Below are 16,258 nucleotides of genomic sequence, written 5' to 3' on the forward strand. Positions count from 1 at the left end.
TCTCGCTCCTCCTTGGCCTGAGCTCCGAGACTGGAAACTGGAAACTTGGTTGGTTGTCATTGTGCCTTTGTGTTCCTTCCTTTAAAAGAGCCCTAGTTCTGGAGGCTTTGCTTCCAGAGCTTTTAGTGGTGACAGTGGTCCCAGCCTGTTCTCAAGTACTGTGGGAAAGCGGAAGTGTGGCCTTGTGTCTTCTTCTGTGTCATAAAGCAGCCAGTGGAAAACAACCCATTCCTTCTTCAGAACATGCCCCAAGATGGGTGCCATTATTGCCCCAATCCCATAGGTTTCTGCCTGTGCATGAGGCAGGAGGTGATGGGGACCTGCTGAGGGCTGAGACATCCAGATGAGAAAAGTTATGTATCTCTTAGAGGGTCTCAGGGGTCTCTGTTTCTGGATCAGGAATGTTAATTCTCATAGAATGCTTTGTGATGGGTAGAATAGAAATGAGGCCTTGAGCGGCACCCACTTAAAGTGGAGGCCAACTCTCCAAAGGAGGCACCCAGCCCTTTTCTATGTTTATCAGACAGATACAGGGATAGCACCTGTCAGTCTGGATATGAGCTCCCTGCAGGAGCTTGGATGATCTGGGTCCCTTGTTACCCATTCCTGCTTGCTTCTGATACACTGCCATTTTTCCAGTGATTTTTCTAAGTCCCTAAACTCTGCTTTAAAAACATCCCTAGCAGATTTTGTTAGGAAATTGTGGGTGCTGGTTTATTGTAACAAGCCATTTGAAGTCCTCTTGCCCTGGAGACTCTTCTAGAAAGGCTGTGTGTAACAAGCCATTTGAAGTCCTCTTGCCCTGGAGACTCTTCTAGAAAGGCTGTGTGCAGCCCAGGAACAAGGCATTGAATGGCAGAGGGCAGGAACTCTTCTAGCCATAGGAAGGGATAGACATGTTTTCCCCATCTTGGGGTATCCTTTAACTCCATGGTGGGTGAGAATGTGTCTTGGGAATCTCAGAACTTTCCTATGTACAGAGAAAAATAAAAAACACTTAAAATAGGTCATCGTGCTAACCTGAAAATACTTTTAAAGACTGTTTGTGGCTGGAGTTTGCTTATAGAGGGAGCATAGCAGGGTGGGAAGGATAGATATGGTAGGAATTACCAAGTATGAGCTACGAGAGGTGTCCTTAGCCAGGGCAATGGTAGTATAAGTGACAAGAGAGATCCAAGCAACACCCAACACTACTGACGTCATATGTAAAAGTTTAAGAGGGTCATAAGAGATTTACCTGGACCTGATTCCCTCTCTGAGTGCAGAGACTCAAGAGAGAACTCATTTTAAACTATACACGTTTACATTTCACATTTCCCACTAATGAAAAGTTACTTTTAAATCTCTCTGTCGAACTGTCCATTATCCATCCATCCATCCATCCATCCATCCATCCATCTATTCATCTGTTCAACTATCCACCCATTTATCTTTCTGTCCATCCACTCATCCATCCACATATCCATCCACACACCCACACATCTCTCTATCCATCTATACATACATACATACATACATGCATACATACATACATTCATTCACCCACCTATTCATCCAACATCCATTCTTTCACATGCTTGTGTTGTGTGTTTTTCCTAAGCACCCATTACAGCATGGCCGAGCTGCTGAGCTTTGATTCAATGCCTACCTTTGCATAACTTCTGCTCTGTTGTCATGGTTAGTTCTGTTATACATCCCAGCAGGAGTGTTGGACAAACCACAAGAAAATGAATCCAATGGCATCTCCGTGGCATCTGAAACCAGACATCCTCTGACTTCATTGGAAGGTCCTTTGCCACAGGCATTGCCAGCCTCTACCTCATGGCAAACACCATATAGCTGGGAAGTCAAAGTATCTTGAGACACATGTCCCTGTGCTCGTAATGACGCAGTGTGACTCTGTTGTTAAATTTTGATGTGTGGGGATGTCATGTTAGTGAGACAAGTGAGAATTTAATGTGTGCTTCAAGACAGTGGCTGTGTAATGTTAGCTGAATGTCTCTGTTTCTTTAAATCCCCCCCAAATCTGGTGCTGTCTCATTTCTTCATGGCAATATGTGGATCTGATAAGGTAAATAGATGCCATGATAAACAAAAATGGGAGGGGAGGAGGGTTAAAGTCGAACAGTGGTTTGCTGGTGAGACAAGTTTAGTAGCCATCATCTTGCTTTAATTTGTGGGCGGAGATGGGTCAGAAGAAGAGAAAAATGTTTCAAATGGAAAATCCATACGAATACAAGGAGAGTTTCCCCTCCACCTACTTCACAGGGCAAATCGCTCTTAATGGAGTGAGTGAGAAGCCCCTCACCTATATATAAATGTCTAAGGGTCAGTGAAGCTTTCCTTCAGCTTCTGCCTCAATGACCAGTCACAGGTAAAAAGGAGAAGTTCCTCTTCTTCAGGAAGGCAAAGAGAACTTCTCTTGTGGCCTGGCACGTGCCTGCTGCAATCATTGCTGACTTATGGCATGGCACATGCCTGCTGCCTGTCTTCACTATCTTTATCGTTATCATCAATGGCAGCAGTGCACAGGGTGGGGGTGGGGATTTGGCAGGATGCATCCTTCTTTGGGGCTTGTAGCTAAGTGGCCTGGGCTACCCTGTGGCATCAATTCTTTGTGCCTAAATCTGTATGGAAGGAAAACAGGTGGACACAACTTGACTTCTCTTTTTCAATAACTTCCACATGAAATTAGATGAGGAAGGGCAAGTTCAAGGCAGAAATAAATCCATGGGGAACGTACGAGATTCTCCCATCTTTTTGGGAGGTGGGAAACACACAGAGGGCACATAATTGGGAAGGAAGTTCTACTGGAATGAACAGAATGGATTCTCTCCCTCCAGCTCTGAAGTCATGTCACGGGTGGGCGCTGTAAGGCATGAGCCTGTCTAACCTTCTCAGGTCCAAACAGTTGCCTGAAGACTGAGATAAGCCTTCTGACCTCTTCTTAACTCTTCCTCTGTCTCCTCTGCATAAGTTAACCTGTGATCATTTGAAAACAATGGCATCCGTGCAGAAATGATAACATGCTGTCATTCCTGTGCTTCAGACTGCCACACCCCAAGGGAGTCGTCCTGAGAGTACAGTGTCCTTCAACCCCTATGAGCCAACAGGAGGGTCCTGGGCTCCAGACAGAGGTGAGAGATGTGCTTTTACTCAGTAAACCTTTAGAGCAGGGTGCACACATGCTTGTCAGTATGTGGAGCCTGCTTACAAATTCAGGGCACTGTTCCAAATCTCCCTTGTGGTGAGGGTTCAACATTAGGTAGCAGCGATGTCCAGTCACAGGCAGACGACATCCCTTATCCCTAAAATAAGCAGTTCTGTCAAGTGAAATGGATTTTTACAATTAAAACGAATGACAAGATCCCAACAGTTGTCACCATTGGCAGCACCATGCTTCTGCTTCAAATCCTGTGTCTGCCACACTCCATAGACCAGTTGCCTTTCTTGGAGGAGCATGTGGTCTTGACAGAAGATACCACTCACAGTTGTGATGACCGAGAGGCCACAGAGGTGACTTACTCCCAGAATTGGGACCTCTGGTTGGTTTTCTTGGGTACATGAGTGTCTCTATGTTATTTTTTTATTAGTGAGCTTGAGGTTTGTTCATTGCTATAAATTGCCTCCAAACAGAGGCTTAAAGCAGCAAGAGGGAATTCTCTCTCTTCTAATTTATTCCTTGTGGCTGGAGATGTGGCTCACGGTAGAGGTCTTGTCTGGCATGCACGGAGCCCTGGGTTTCTTTCCCAGTACTGCAAAAGTCAGGTACAGTGTCCCACGTATCATCAAGGCCATTGTTGGCTAGATGTTGAGTTTCACGGTCCTTCTCACAGTTTGGTAGCCTCAGGACAGTGGGACGCCATCCTTAGCATCTCAAATATTAGGCATTTTGGCTTTCCATAGCCTTGCCTTGGAGAGAACATGCATTATGGTTCAGTTATTTAAAAAAAAAAAAAAAAGACAGCAAGGAACATGTCCTCGGTGGCACCTCTCCGCAGGAGGATGTCAAAGACTGTTCACAAAGGGTCACAAAGAATGTTCTTAAAGCCTAAGGGGGCTTTGTCTACCTTTGCTGCTGGTGTGGAAGACCCATCTCCCCTTGCTTCAGTTCTTACCCGCATGCAAATGCCCCATCAAACCAAAGGAGTGGAGGGCAGGGGATCAATGGGTAAAAGCTCACAGGCGTCCTGTCTGGAGTTATGTGTTACCTAATTGCCTTGCAGGCCTTCAGAGAGAGGCTCTGCCCATGGACACAGAGGTGTATGAGAGCCCTTACGCTGACCCCGAAGAGATCCGGCCCAAAGAGGTCTACCTAGACAGAAGCCTGCTAACCCTGGAGGACAATGAACTGGGCTCTGGTAACTTCGGGACTGTGAAAAAGGGATACTACCAAATGAAAAAGTGAGTACTGTTGCCCCATTGTGTTACTGTCAGTCACCCTCAGTGTGAGCAGGCAGCATGGAAAACTTCAAAAAATGCACTGAGAATCTTCATTTAATCCCAGATGTGAAGTTTGGCCTAGCATGGCTCAGTACTTTTTCCACTAGCATTTTGAAATTATGTCTCATTGTGTAAGTGCACATATGTCCCAACACTCATCTCATATGGTCAGAGGACACGTGAGTTGGTCCTCTCTTTCTTACATGGGTTCCAGGAACTAAACTCAGGTCATCAGGCTTGGCAGCAAGCTCTTTTTATCTTTTAACTGTTCCCTTTTGCCTGCCTTCATTTCTGACTCTTCTGTAAAGAAAGCACCCTTTGTGTGTGCTAACTGTAGTTACAGTAATGAAATGTTTGTGTTAGTACATGTGCCTCATAGAAAATAACTGAATAGAAATAAGCAAATTCATAAGAAAATAGGACTATGTTGTACCTCCCAAACATGACTACCTGCAACTAACCTTGGTGTAGGCATTTGTTGGATCTTTATATGTTTGTAAAACTTTGGTCTCTGGTGCCTCACGTCCTGTGCACATGCACAGAGGCCATTTTTAAATAGATGTATGTAAGTCACAGTCACTTTTAAAGTTGAATATTAAGAGAGAGGGATGACTCAGAGGTTAAGAGGGTGTACTGCTCTTCCATAAGACCTACATTCACTCTGCAGTACCCACTTCAGATGGCTCACAGCTGCCCATAACTCCAGCTCCACGGACTCTGATGCCCTCTCCTGGACTCTGAGGGTGTAGGAGGAGGGCCTGCTTGTTTATTCCGGCTGCCCGGCTAGCTTAGCCCCGAAATAACCACACAGAAACTTGTATTAATTAAATCACTGCTTGGCCCATTAGCTCTAACTTCTTATTGGCTGACTCTTACATATTAGTTTAACCCATTCCTATTAATCTGTATATCACCACAAGTTCGTGACCTACCAGCAAAGTCTCAGAACATCTGTCTCCAACAGTGGGTCCATGGCATCTCTCTGACTCTGCTTTCTTCCTCCCAGAATTCAGTTCTGTCTTCTCTGCCTACCTAAGTTCTGCCCTATCAGGCCAAGGCAGTTTCTTTATTAACTAACCAATACAAGCAACACACAGAGGGGACTCCCACATCACTGAGGGTACCTGCACTCAACATGCATATACCAACAACACAGACACACTTAGATACAAAATTTAAAACAAACCTTTTGAGAAACTGAATATGTGAACCTACAGAGGCTATTCTAATTTAAACCACCCCATGAAGTTATCAATTGCTTTTTACAATTCCTATAACAGGGCCTTATTCTCTTGTCTGTAAAAGAGCCCAAGGGTTGGAAAATGAGGAGTCTCAGAAAGTCTCTTCCTGGGGCAACATAAACAAATGTTCGAATGCCAGAACAATGGCAGCCTCATGAAATTAGTGGGGCATCACTTTCTCTTTGACTTCTCTAGAAGAGGTGGTATTTTCTTTTGCAGATATTTAGAGAAATCAAGAAACTTTTTAAAAACTTCTTAATTTGGATCCCTACCTCACACCATAGATGCACCAAGGAACCCAAATATAAAAGTCAAAGTATGTGGCTAGAGATGACAGAATGGAACCTCTCATGGTTCCAGGAGGATCCAGAGAGTCTCCTCTGGAACTGAATTGTCTAAATGCACCTGTAAAGAGCATAGGCTGCATCCCAAATCACTATAACACTAGTACTTGTGCTTTTCTGTGTGTCTGTCTGACTTATTCTGTTATTTGATGCATTCTATTTCTTAGGTGTGTGTGTGTGTGTGTGTGTGTGTGTGTGTGTGTAGTGTGCGTGTATACACGCTTGCGGGTATGGGGATCAAACTTCGGTCCTCAAGCTTGGCAGCGTGCACCTTTACCTACCAAACCTCTCACGGCCCCTTAATTGACAAACTCTTGAAAATATTCTAACAAAATGTGGTTTAAATGAAAGAACAAGCATTAATTATGTATGATTTGAAAAACTATACCAGTGATAAAATTTCTGCAAGAATGATGAAAATGGTACTAGCCATTTTTAAGTGTGTGTGTGTATGTGTGTGCTCATGTGTATGTGTATCCATGGTGCATGCAGGTGCTCCTGCCACAGCACCAATATAGAGGTCAAAGGACAATCCTGGGTGTCACTTATTACTTTCTACCATGCTTGAAACAGAGACTCTTGGGGTTCACGGCTGACCCCCTGGTGTCCGTGGATTTTCCCGTATCTCCGTGCCCTAGAAGTGCTAGCATTACAGTCTTATGCTACTATATCCAACTTCCTGTGGGGCCTGGGGATCTGAACTCAGGTCCTCACTCTTGCATGGTAGCACCTTATACACTGAGCTGTCCCCCCAGCCTGTGGCCACTTTCTGAATGTCTTTAAAAAAACTCTCATTCTGTGGCGAGTGTGTCAGCATTTCCCCACCCTGGTCATTCCCTAGCATTGTGCATTCCACGACCCCAGCCACACCCGGGCATCATGCCTCGTGGAAGAGAACTTCTAGGCAGTTTGGAAACTTTCTCATGAACTACAATCTGTGTCACAGAGTTGTGAAGACAGTGGCTGTGAAAATCTTGAAGAACGAGGCCAACGACCCCGCTCTGAAGGATGAGCTGTTAGCAGAGGCGAACGTCATGCAGCAGCTGGACAACCCCTACATTGTGCGCATGATCGGAATCTGCGAGGCCGAGTCCTGGATGCTGGTGATGGAGATGGCGGAGCTGGGGCCCCTCAACAAGTACCTGCAGCAGAACAGGTGCCGTGGAGCTCAGGTGCACAGGAGCTGTGCTGGCCCCCCTTGGGCTGTGCTGGGGCCTGATTTCTGTGGGAAGCTCTCTCTCTCTCTCTCTCTCTCTCTCTCTCTCTCTCTCACTCTGTGTGTGTGTGTGTGTGTGTGTGTGTGTGTGTGTGTGTGTGTGTACACGTGTGTAGATATCTGTTGGAGCATACCTATGTGTGAATGTGTATGGGGGTGGGGACAGAGGTCAATATTTGATGTCTCTTTCCTCTATCACTCTCTCTCCTATTATTGTCTATTTATGAGCATATGTCTGTGTGAGTGTGTGCCACATGAATGCAGATACTCACAGAGGCCAGAAAAGAGTGTCAGATCCCTTGGAGCTGGAGTTACAGGCAGTTGTGAGCCTCCCAGCCAAGTTCAGGCCCTATACAAGAACAGTACGCATTCTTAACCACTGAAGTATCACTTAGGCTCTCCACCTGATCCTCTGAGACAGGGTCTCACTGACTCTGGAGTGCACCGATTCAGACAAACTGGGCTGGCCATGGAGCCCCAGGGATTCCAGGTCCCGACTGCCATGCCTGGCTTTTCTGTGAGTGCTGGGGATCCCCAACTCAGGTCTTCATCCTTGTGTATCAGACACTTTACCAACTGAAGCATCTCCCTAGCCCTGGCAGAAAACAACTCTAACCATCATTTGGTCTTGAATTTCTGCCCAATGATAAAATCCTCGAGGTGTATGGGCAGGGCATCTTCTGCAACAGGCAGAACATTCTTCCTAGATAAACACCGTGAACGAGCATCTTCCCGAGGTACCAGTCTTGTCTCCTCTGGCTGACCTCTTGAGTACCTGCATCTCAGGGAGTAGGCTGCTGTTCACTGATTGGTCATCAGTGGTCTAGGCACAGCTGCTCTAAGGCTGCAGTCAACACAGAGAAACTCCTAGAAGGAACCAAATTCAGTGGCTCAGCCCATCACACTGTTGCGGCATTGTTTGTACTTTAGCTGTTGCCTTCAACTCTGTGGAAAGAGGGTGAGAACCCTTCTTTACAGGCAGGGAATGGAAACACAGAGCCGATTTGTAACCTGTCCAGTTTGGAACAGGGATTTAGAGTCATCCCTGACTCCTCTGAGGCAAGGCTGACGACTTCTCACTTTATACACCCGTTCTTTACTATTTCCAGTCTATGTGTGTGCATATGAGTGTTCGTGCAGGTGCAAGAGGTGGAGGCCAGAGGCCAACCTAGAGCAGTTCCCGTACCCTGGAATAGCACCAGCCTCCTTTGAGACAGGAGTCTCTCATTGGCTGAAGTTCATCAATTATGCTAGACGGGTTGGACAGCGAACCCCAAGAATCCACCAGCTTCACTTCCCCAGCATTCAGATTGCAAGCATGGACCCCTATACCTGGCTTTATTTTCACACAGACTCTGGGCATCAAACTCGGGTCCTCATGCTTGCAAGATGAGCACTTTGCTGACTAAGCTGTCTCCACAGCCCTGTATGACTTTCTGTACATGTGTGAAAATGAAACACATTGAGCATTGTGAGAACGGTGTTCAGTCTGGAACAGCTGTGTGGCGGAGAGATGACCTGCCACACTCAGGCCTGCAGTGACGTTTTACTTGTGCCTTAATAAATAAAGCTTGTCTAAAGATCAGAAGGGCAATGCTAAGGCACTAGAGTCAGACAGTGGTGGCACACACCTTTAGTCCCAGGACTTGGGAGACAGAGGCAGATGGATCTCTGCTAGTTCAAAGCTACTCCAGGCTACACAAGATTAATGTAGAAACAAATCCAGGTGGTGGTGCCTCATGCCTTTAATCCCAGCACTAGAGGGAATGTAAAATGGGAGGAGACAGGGGCTGAGTCTGCTGAGTCCTTTGTGTGCCACCACTGCCTGACCTCTAGTGGCTTAGCTTTGCCCTTCTGATCTTTAGGTAAGCTTTATTTATTAAAACATAAATAAAAATCACTACCCATGCCTCCCGTGGTTGTTTTTTCATGTCTGTGTGTAGCAAATGTGTGTGTAAACACATGTGCATGGGTATGCATGCCCGTGCATACATGCAGAGGCCAGAACACTGTGTGTCCTCTACTACTTTCTGCTTTGCTCCCTGAAGACACAGCTGGTATGGTAGGTAGCACTTGTCTTTAATCCCAACACCAGAGAGACAGAGCTTGGTGGGTGGGTCTCTGTGAGTTTGGAACCAGCCTGCTGATCTACATAGCAAGATCCAGGCTATTTTGAGCTGCACGGTGATGCTCTATCTCAAAATAAATAAATAAATAATAAATAAAACAGAAAAACCCAAAACAAAAAACCAACCAACCAAACAAACAAACAAAAACACAAAAACCCAAAAACAGGAAGTTTTGCTATTTTGTTTTGTTTAGGTTGGTTTTTTTTTTTTGTTTTGGGGTTTTTTTTTTGTTTTATTTATTTATTATTTTTTTTTTTTTGGCTATGCTGGTGGCCAGCAAACCTCAGGATCTTCCTGTCTCTACCCCCTACCAGTGCTGGGATTACAGGCACATGTGGCCACATCCAGCTTTTTCACAGGGCTTCTGGGAATCAAAATTTAGGTTCTCATCTCATACAGCAAGCGTTCTTACACTGAGCCATCTTCCCTCTTACATGTACACGGGGAACATGGCTTTGTGTTTGCACTGGCCCCCGTCTACTCTTGCTAACAGCAGCCTGTGGTTCTAGGCACATCAAGGATAAGAACATCATCGAGTTGGTTCACCAGGTTTCCATGGGAATGAAGTATTTGGAAGAGTCCAATTTCGTGCACAGAGACCTGGCTGCAAGGAATGTGCTTCTGGTCACCCAGCATTACGCCAAGATCAGCGATTTCGGTCTTTCCAAAGCCCTTCGTGCGGATGAGAACTACTATAAGGTGGGACGGTGCAGTGCAGGCTCGTGACAGCAGGTCATAAAGTATTGAAAGATAAATGTATGCTCTCTGTATTTTATTATTGTGGAAATCTCACTAGTAACCTTGGAACTAGCTCTTAAAGACCAGGTTGGCCTTGAACTCACGGAGATCTGCCTGCCTCTGCCTCCAGAGTGCTGGGGTTAAAGGTGTGAGCCATCAACACCCAGCAATGGAAAAGTAGTCTTAAGATTAATTCTGTTGATCAAGAAACGAAATCCAAAAACGCTCACCATATCTCAGCTGAAGACTTATTCAGACTAGCATCTTCTGGTTTTTTTTTTCACATTTATTTATCTTGTGGTGTGTATGTAGGCACGTGTTCCACAATGTACCAATAGAGACTGGAAGACAACTTACAGGAGTTGATTCTCTCCTTCTACTGTATCTGTGCCCGGAACTGAACTCAGATCTTCAGGCTTGGCAGCAGGCACCTTACCCACTGAACCACCTTGCTGGCCCTGAATTTTGAATTTTGAACAAAAGGATAGAATGCTTGTGCTAACTTACTTTAATAAATACAAGTCAAACAAGTTGATTTTTCTTATTTAGACAGGCTTTCATGAAGCCCAGGCTGGTTTCATGGGTACTGAGTTCTAGGTTTGTAGTCACGCACCACCACGATTGTGTTACACTGTTCTAGGACTCAAACTGAGAGCTTCCTGAATGTCCACTATTGACTAAACCAGGTCCACAGCCCCAGAACTGGTTGATTCTTGAAAGAGTTTTCTGACTCCTTTTCCTTCGAGCAGACACTATGGGTTTCAGCAGAGGTTTTTCTCCGCTCTAGTTCTCCCACCCAACTCCTGCGTGCATTGGCACGTGCACACCTGACTTTGCTCTGCTCCCAGGCCCAGACCCATGGGAAGTGGCCCGTGAAGTGGTATGCCCCCGAATGCATCAACTACTACAAGTTCTCCAGCAAGAGTGACGTCTGGAGCTTTGGAGTCCTGATGTGGGAAGCGTTCTCCTACGGGCAGAAGCCTTATCGGGTGAGCTGCGCTCAGCTGTGTGTTTCATGTCTCAGCCTTGTAGCCTTAGGAAAACATCTCTCGGTGTTGGGCTATTGCCGCAATAACCTGGGGACACCCTGGGTTGCTCATCAGCCTCTAACAGTGGGCAGCTAGTGCAGCCTTAGCTTACAGTAACCTGGAAATGACACTTGGTGCTAAGTGAACATATTTTTACTGTGTGTTACATACACACTCACCAGACACAGCCCCAGACCATCCTTCTTGAGAGTTATAATAGAAATGGTGACACGGACAGAATCAACTACGTTAGCTGTTGCTATATGTGTTCTCGTGTGTGTGCATTCTCATGTGTGTGCATATGCGTGTGTATTCTCATGTGTGTCCATATACATGTGCATTCTCATGTGTGTGCATATGCGTGTGCATTCTTGTGTGTGTATATATGCATGTGTATTCTCATGTGTGTGCATATGCATGTGCATTCTCATGTGTGTATATACGTGTGGTAAGGCATCATTCCTCAGGGACTACTGGCCTTGCTGTTTGTGGTAATCTCTTTCTTAGCCTAAGTTCATCCTATAGGCCAGGCTAGCTGGCCAGCAAACCCCAGGGATCTGCCTGTCTCTATGTCCCCAGCACTGGGATTACAAGCATTCGCTGCCACTCTTGACTGTTTACATGGGCTTTGGGGATTGAACTTAGGTCCTCATGCTTGCAAGGTAGCACTTTGCAGACGAAACTAGTCTGTGTGTGTGTGTGTGTGTGTGTGTTTTCCTGGATGGTGCCACTCAGAAGATTGCCACACATGAAGGCCCTACCTTCCACAAGGCCAGGCCCTAAATACGGAATTAGAACAGGAACCCCAAAGCCCCCCTTCTCCACAAGACATCCAGCCCTTCTCACTGGGCTGCCAGTTCTGACTCTAGGATTCCGAGGAAGGGCCCCTAGCATTGTGACTGATGTCACTTGGTATTGCACAGCCTGTGTCTGTGTCCCTCTGTCTGTGGGGGTGAGGTCCTTTGTTTGTTGGCAGGTGGTTTAAGAGCTTGTGTGCATTTTCATGTCTCAGGGGATGAAGGGGAGCGAGGTGAGTGCCATGCTGGAGAAAGGGGAGCGTATGGGGTGCCCTCCAGGATGCCCCCGAGAGATGTACGACCTGATGAACCTTTGCTGGACCTATGAGTGAGTACTCAGTCCTGTCTTCCATTGACCTGGATGTTTGTAGAAGCAGACAGCGTGGCTAGCATCCTAGTTATGTATGTCACTACGATAAAATGTCTCAGCCAAAAGCTAATGTAGGGGCAAAGGATTTATTTTAGCTCAGAACTCCAGATTACAGTCCATGGTCACAGTGGAGAACTGAGAGAAAAGATGTCGTACATGCTTCTTGTGCTCAGCTCACTTTCTCCTCCTTGAGAAAGTCCAGGATTCCCTGACCCAAGAATGATAACCCACGGCAGGCTGGGTCTTCACATCAAATGCCATGATCAAGACAGTTCCCTGGCAGGCTGGCCTGTTCTAGATAGCAGTCCCTCATTGAGACTGTCTTCCCAAGTGGTTCCAGACTGTGTCAACATGCGTGAACTGATGAATCTACAACATTTACTTCTGTAATATAGTACAAAATTCTTCTAGCTCACAAGGACACATATCCTCCGGATCTTGTAAAAATGCAGGCTTGAGTTCTGCAGGTTGGGAGTGGGAAGGAACTTCGGGCCACACTGGTGCAGGGTGCAGTGACTGGCATTTACCACTAGGGGGCACAGTGAGATAATCATGTTTCTCCCCATTTACCTACAAAGAGTAACACATCCCTTCCTCCTCCAGGGTAGAGAACAGGCCTGGATTCACGGCTGTAGAGCTGCGGCTCCGCAATTACTATTACGACGTGGTTAACTAACAGCTCTGGCGCCTGTCGTCAGCCGCCTTGGATCCTCAAGCGATCACAGAAACATCATTCAGATGAACTGGCTTCCAGAGTTTCATCTCCCTCTGCCCAGGGTGAGAGCTAAGAAAAGTTAGGACTCACCTTCACAGCAGGTCTGGTCCCCAAAACAGAGCAGCAGCCAATCCTCTTGTTGCCATCTGTGTGGTTTTCCTTATGGTCACAGTCGGGAACTGTCTCCAAATCATCTTCACATTGTTCTGTTCCTCTGGGTCCGGGATTGCAATGTTCCCCTGAAGATCAGAAAAGTGCCCCGAGGCCTAAGCAAAGGAAATACAGAGGAAACTCAGCAGTGCAGCTGGCAATCACACAGTCGCGTAAGGAAAGTAACACTCCCGCACCCTGGTTTTGCTCTCACGCTGGAGACAGAAATACCACACGCATGAGACACACCGACTTGGCTGACCTGGCCCTGGTGTCTGTCTGCCTTCCCGCAGAATGACCTGAAGTCTGTCCTTGTGTGCTTGCCGAGGGAGGCTGCCAGGGAAGGTGGGCTCCCTTGATCCTCTGCCACTGAGCAGAGTCTGTCAGGCACGGGTCAGACTCCCTCCCCTCTGCAGAGGGAGTGCAGCCAGGATCCCTCCTGAGTCCATGATGACATCCGTGTCTATTAGGTTCTTTTCTCATTGCTGCCACAAAAGACATGACAGACAAATTTAAGGGAGGAGGGGTGGTTTGGGCTCACAGTGGGGTTAGGCCATCATGGTTGAAAAGACATTACAACCGGAAGGAAAGACTTGGTGGCCTGAGCAGGAAGCTGGAATGTCACATGGCATCCACACTCGGGAAGCAAAGAATGAACAGGAAGTGGAGCCAGGCTACAAGGCCTCAAAGCCACCACCACCCCAGTGACCCACTTCCTTCATCAAGATCCCACCTCCCAAAGGTTCCCTAAGCTTCCTAGGCAGTGAGTGCCACTAGCTGGGGACCAGGCGTTCAGACATGTGAGCCTTGGGGAGTGGGGAGAGGCATTTCACATTCAAGCCACAACAGGATCCATCCATTTCCTGTTGCTATAACTGAACACCTAGAAGGGCCATGGACAAAGAAGAGAAAGGTGTCTGTGAGATGTTTGTGTGTCCCTTCTGAACTTCCACCGGTGAGGTGCAGCACAAGGCACGGGCCTTCCTGGCAGAGCAGGTGAGCCATCTCAGCTGCCCTCCTCCTAGGAAAGCCCGGATCTCATCCTAGGGTCTCCCTCAGGACTCCACCTCATGCCCCAGAGGCCCCATCTCCAAACACTGAGCCAGTGAACCTGGGTACTGAACCTTCAAACATGGACCCTGAGGGGACACGTTCATACCAGAGCAGAGGGCAACATGGTGCCCCAAACCCTCTCGAGATGGATGTAATTTTAATCCACAATAAAACCAGAGATTTGATCTTCTCCACTAGGAAGCCTGGCTAAGTACAATTCTGAGCCGAGGACATGTGACCCGAGATTCACTCTGTCCTCCTTACACATGGCTTGCTGTCTGATCGTACACAAGGTGTCACCATTCTTAGCACTTTCGCTGAGGACCCTAAAATTACAAAGGCTGCATAGTCTTCATTCTGTGTCTGCGAATATATACAAATGCCATCTCCACCTCTGAGACACTGTGACATATACAGGCAGAGTTGGTGCGGGAGGCCCCACTGGGGGTGGGTGAGGGATGGAGAGGGTGCCACCCGTGCCTTTTAGACTAAGGAAGCAAAAAACTTAGGTAAGAGCCTTTTAAAGGATCGCTAAGAAGTACTTAGACACCGTCACTGTGTTTGGAATTATGCTGACAGGCCAATCGTGTTGTTAAAGAGGGGTCCCTGTATGCTGGGCTCACTGGGCAGACCTGCAGAACACAGAATTGCTGATAAGTCCCATGGGTCAGGCCACCTGCAGATTTAGTGTCAGGAAAGGAAGAAGCCGAAGTATTGATTATGGAGACAGGACCCTCTGAATCACATCTGAGCAAGTTCTCTGCTCCCGCCCTCCCCTACCCCCAGGGTGGGGCTATAAAAAGGGTCACCTCGCAGGTTGGGGAGCACACCGGTGAGGACCCTGTAGAAGCCTCTGGATTCCTTCTGGCCTTCCTAGCAGTGTCTCTCCTTTCCAGGGGTTTGGCCTGACCATTGTCTAGATGACTGAGCAGGACAGAGGCAGGGGCTTTGCCTTCCTCTAGGCCAAAACAGGCTCTCATGTGCAGAAGTTGCACTGTGGCCAGTGTTTGACGCTCTCATCTGGTGAAAACTGTGTCTGCTGTCAAGATTAATTCTCTCCCTTGGGGCCACAGAGGAGAGCAGACAGGGAGAAGATCCTCCCTGGATGATTTAGACTACATGGATACTCAAAATTTGCAAGATCAGGAACCAGCCAAGGTCCTTGGCTGGGCCTCTTTTCACAAGCTTCCTCTGATGACTGTAACTCCTTCTGCCTGGCATCTGGGCTCAGTGTGTGCCTTTTACCTATGACCCTTTGCCAACAGAGGACAAGGAGCCTCCCAAGCTGCCTCGCCGCACCCTGCTGACCACAAATACCAGATACCTCATGTGGAACTGAATGTCTCTCCAGTAAACACCCAATCCGGCTGATCGTTCAAATGGTCTATTGTGTGTACCGGGACATGTCCTCCCTGCACCCAGCCCTGCTTCGCGTGCCAGACAGTGACTCCACGGGGCTGCCAGCCCTTGTGATTGCAATGCTCCCTGCAGAGCGAAGCCCTGGTTGTCAGTGCCAGCAAGCGCTCCCAGTAGCAGTACAGAATGTTTCCTGTTTATTTCAGAAATTGTTTTGAATAAAGAAATACTATTAGTTTTGCAACGACTTTTATGGAAGTGGATAGGGTACAATGGGCTAAACCTTCCACCGGAGTTGGCCAGCTTCTTCCTAAGTGCAGCCTGCTTGCGAAATGTTGAGTGCTTGGCCACACTGCTACACGTGGGTGGGAACAGAGCCCAGAGCTCACAGTGAAGTCCGGACACTGAAGGAAGACTGCAAGAAGGGCCCGATCTTGTCAGAGAACATCTGTGTCCCAATGACTCCTTCAGCAGCCCTTCCCAGCAAACGACTTGGCTCCCACTTGGTCCCATCTCTTCACGTTTATTATTTTATTTTTCATTTGTGTGTGCCTGTGCATGTGTGTAGGTGTGTTTGCGTGTGTGTCATGTGTGAAAGGGTTCCTACAGAGGCCAGGAGAGAGTGTTGGATCCCTGGAGCTAGTTACAGGTGGTTCTGAGCCATCCAATGTGCATGCT

General features: G+C 47.3%; 1 protein-coding gene across 3 annotated transcripts in view; it reads left to right on the plus strand.

Annotated features, from left to right (window-relative positions):
* Syk (spleen associated tyrosine kinase) overlaps window positions 1-16,040 on the plus strand; it is a 63,558-nt gene extending 47,518 nt beyond the window's left edge. For 2 of the 3 annotated variants that reach the window (XM_038334586.1, XM_038334587.1), the window contains 7 exons: window positions 3,050-3,137; window positions 4,227-4,404; window positions 6,975-7,184; window positions 9,883-10,072; window positions 10,960-11,100; window positions 12,152-12,264; window positions 12,910-16,040. In XM_038334586.1, the coding sequence (XP_038190514.1) occupies window positions 3,050-3,137; window positions 4,227-4,404; window positions 6,975-7,184; window positions 9,883-10,072; window positions 10,960-11,100; window positions 12,152-12,264; window positions 12,910-12,982 (993 nt within the window). In that variant the 3' untranslated portion in view covers window positions 12,983-16,040. The remainder of the gene's footprint in view (window positions 1-3,049; window positions 3,138-4,226; window positions 4,405-6,974; window positions 7,185-9,882; window positions 10,073-10,959; window positions 11,101-12,151; window positions 12,265-12,909) is intronic. The other variant, XM_038334585.1, reaches the window with a different exon arrangement.
* The last annotated feature ends 218 nt before the right edge of the window (window positions 16,041-16,258 follow it).

Source organism: Arvicola amphibius, chromosome 6, assembly GCF_903992535.2.
Source record: "Arvicola amphibius chromosome 6, mArvAmp1.2, whole genome shotgun sequence".
NCBI lineage: Eukaryota > Metazoa > Chordata > Mammalia > Rodentia > Cricetidae > Arvicola > Arvicola amphibius.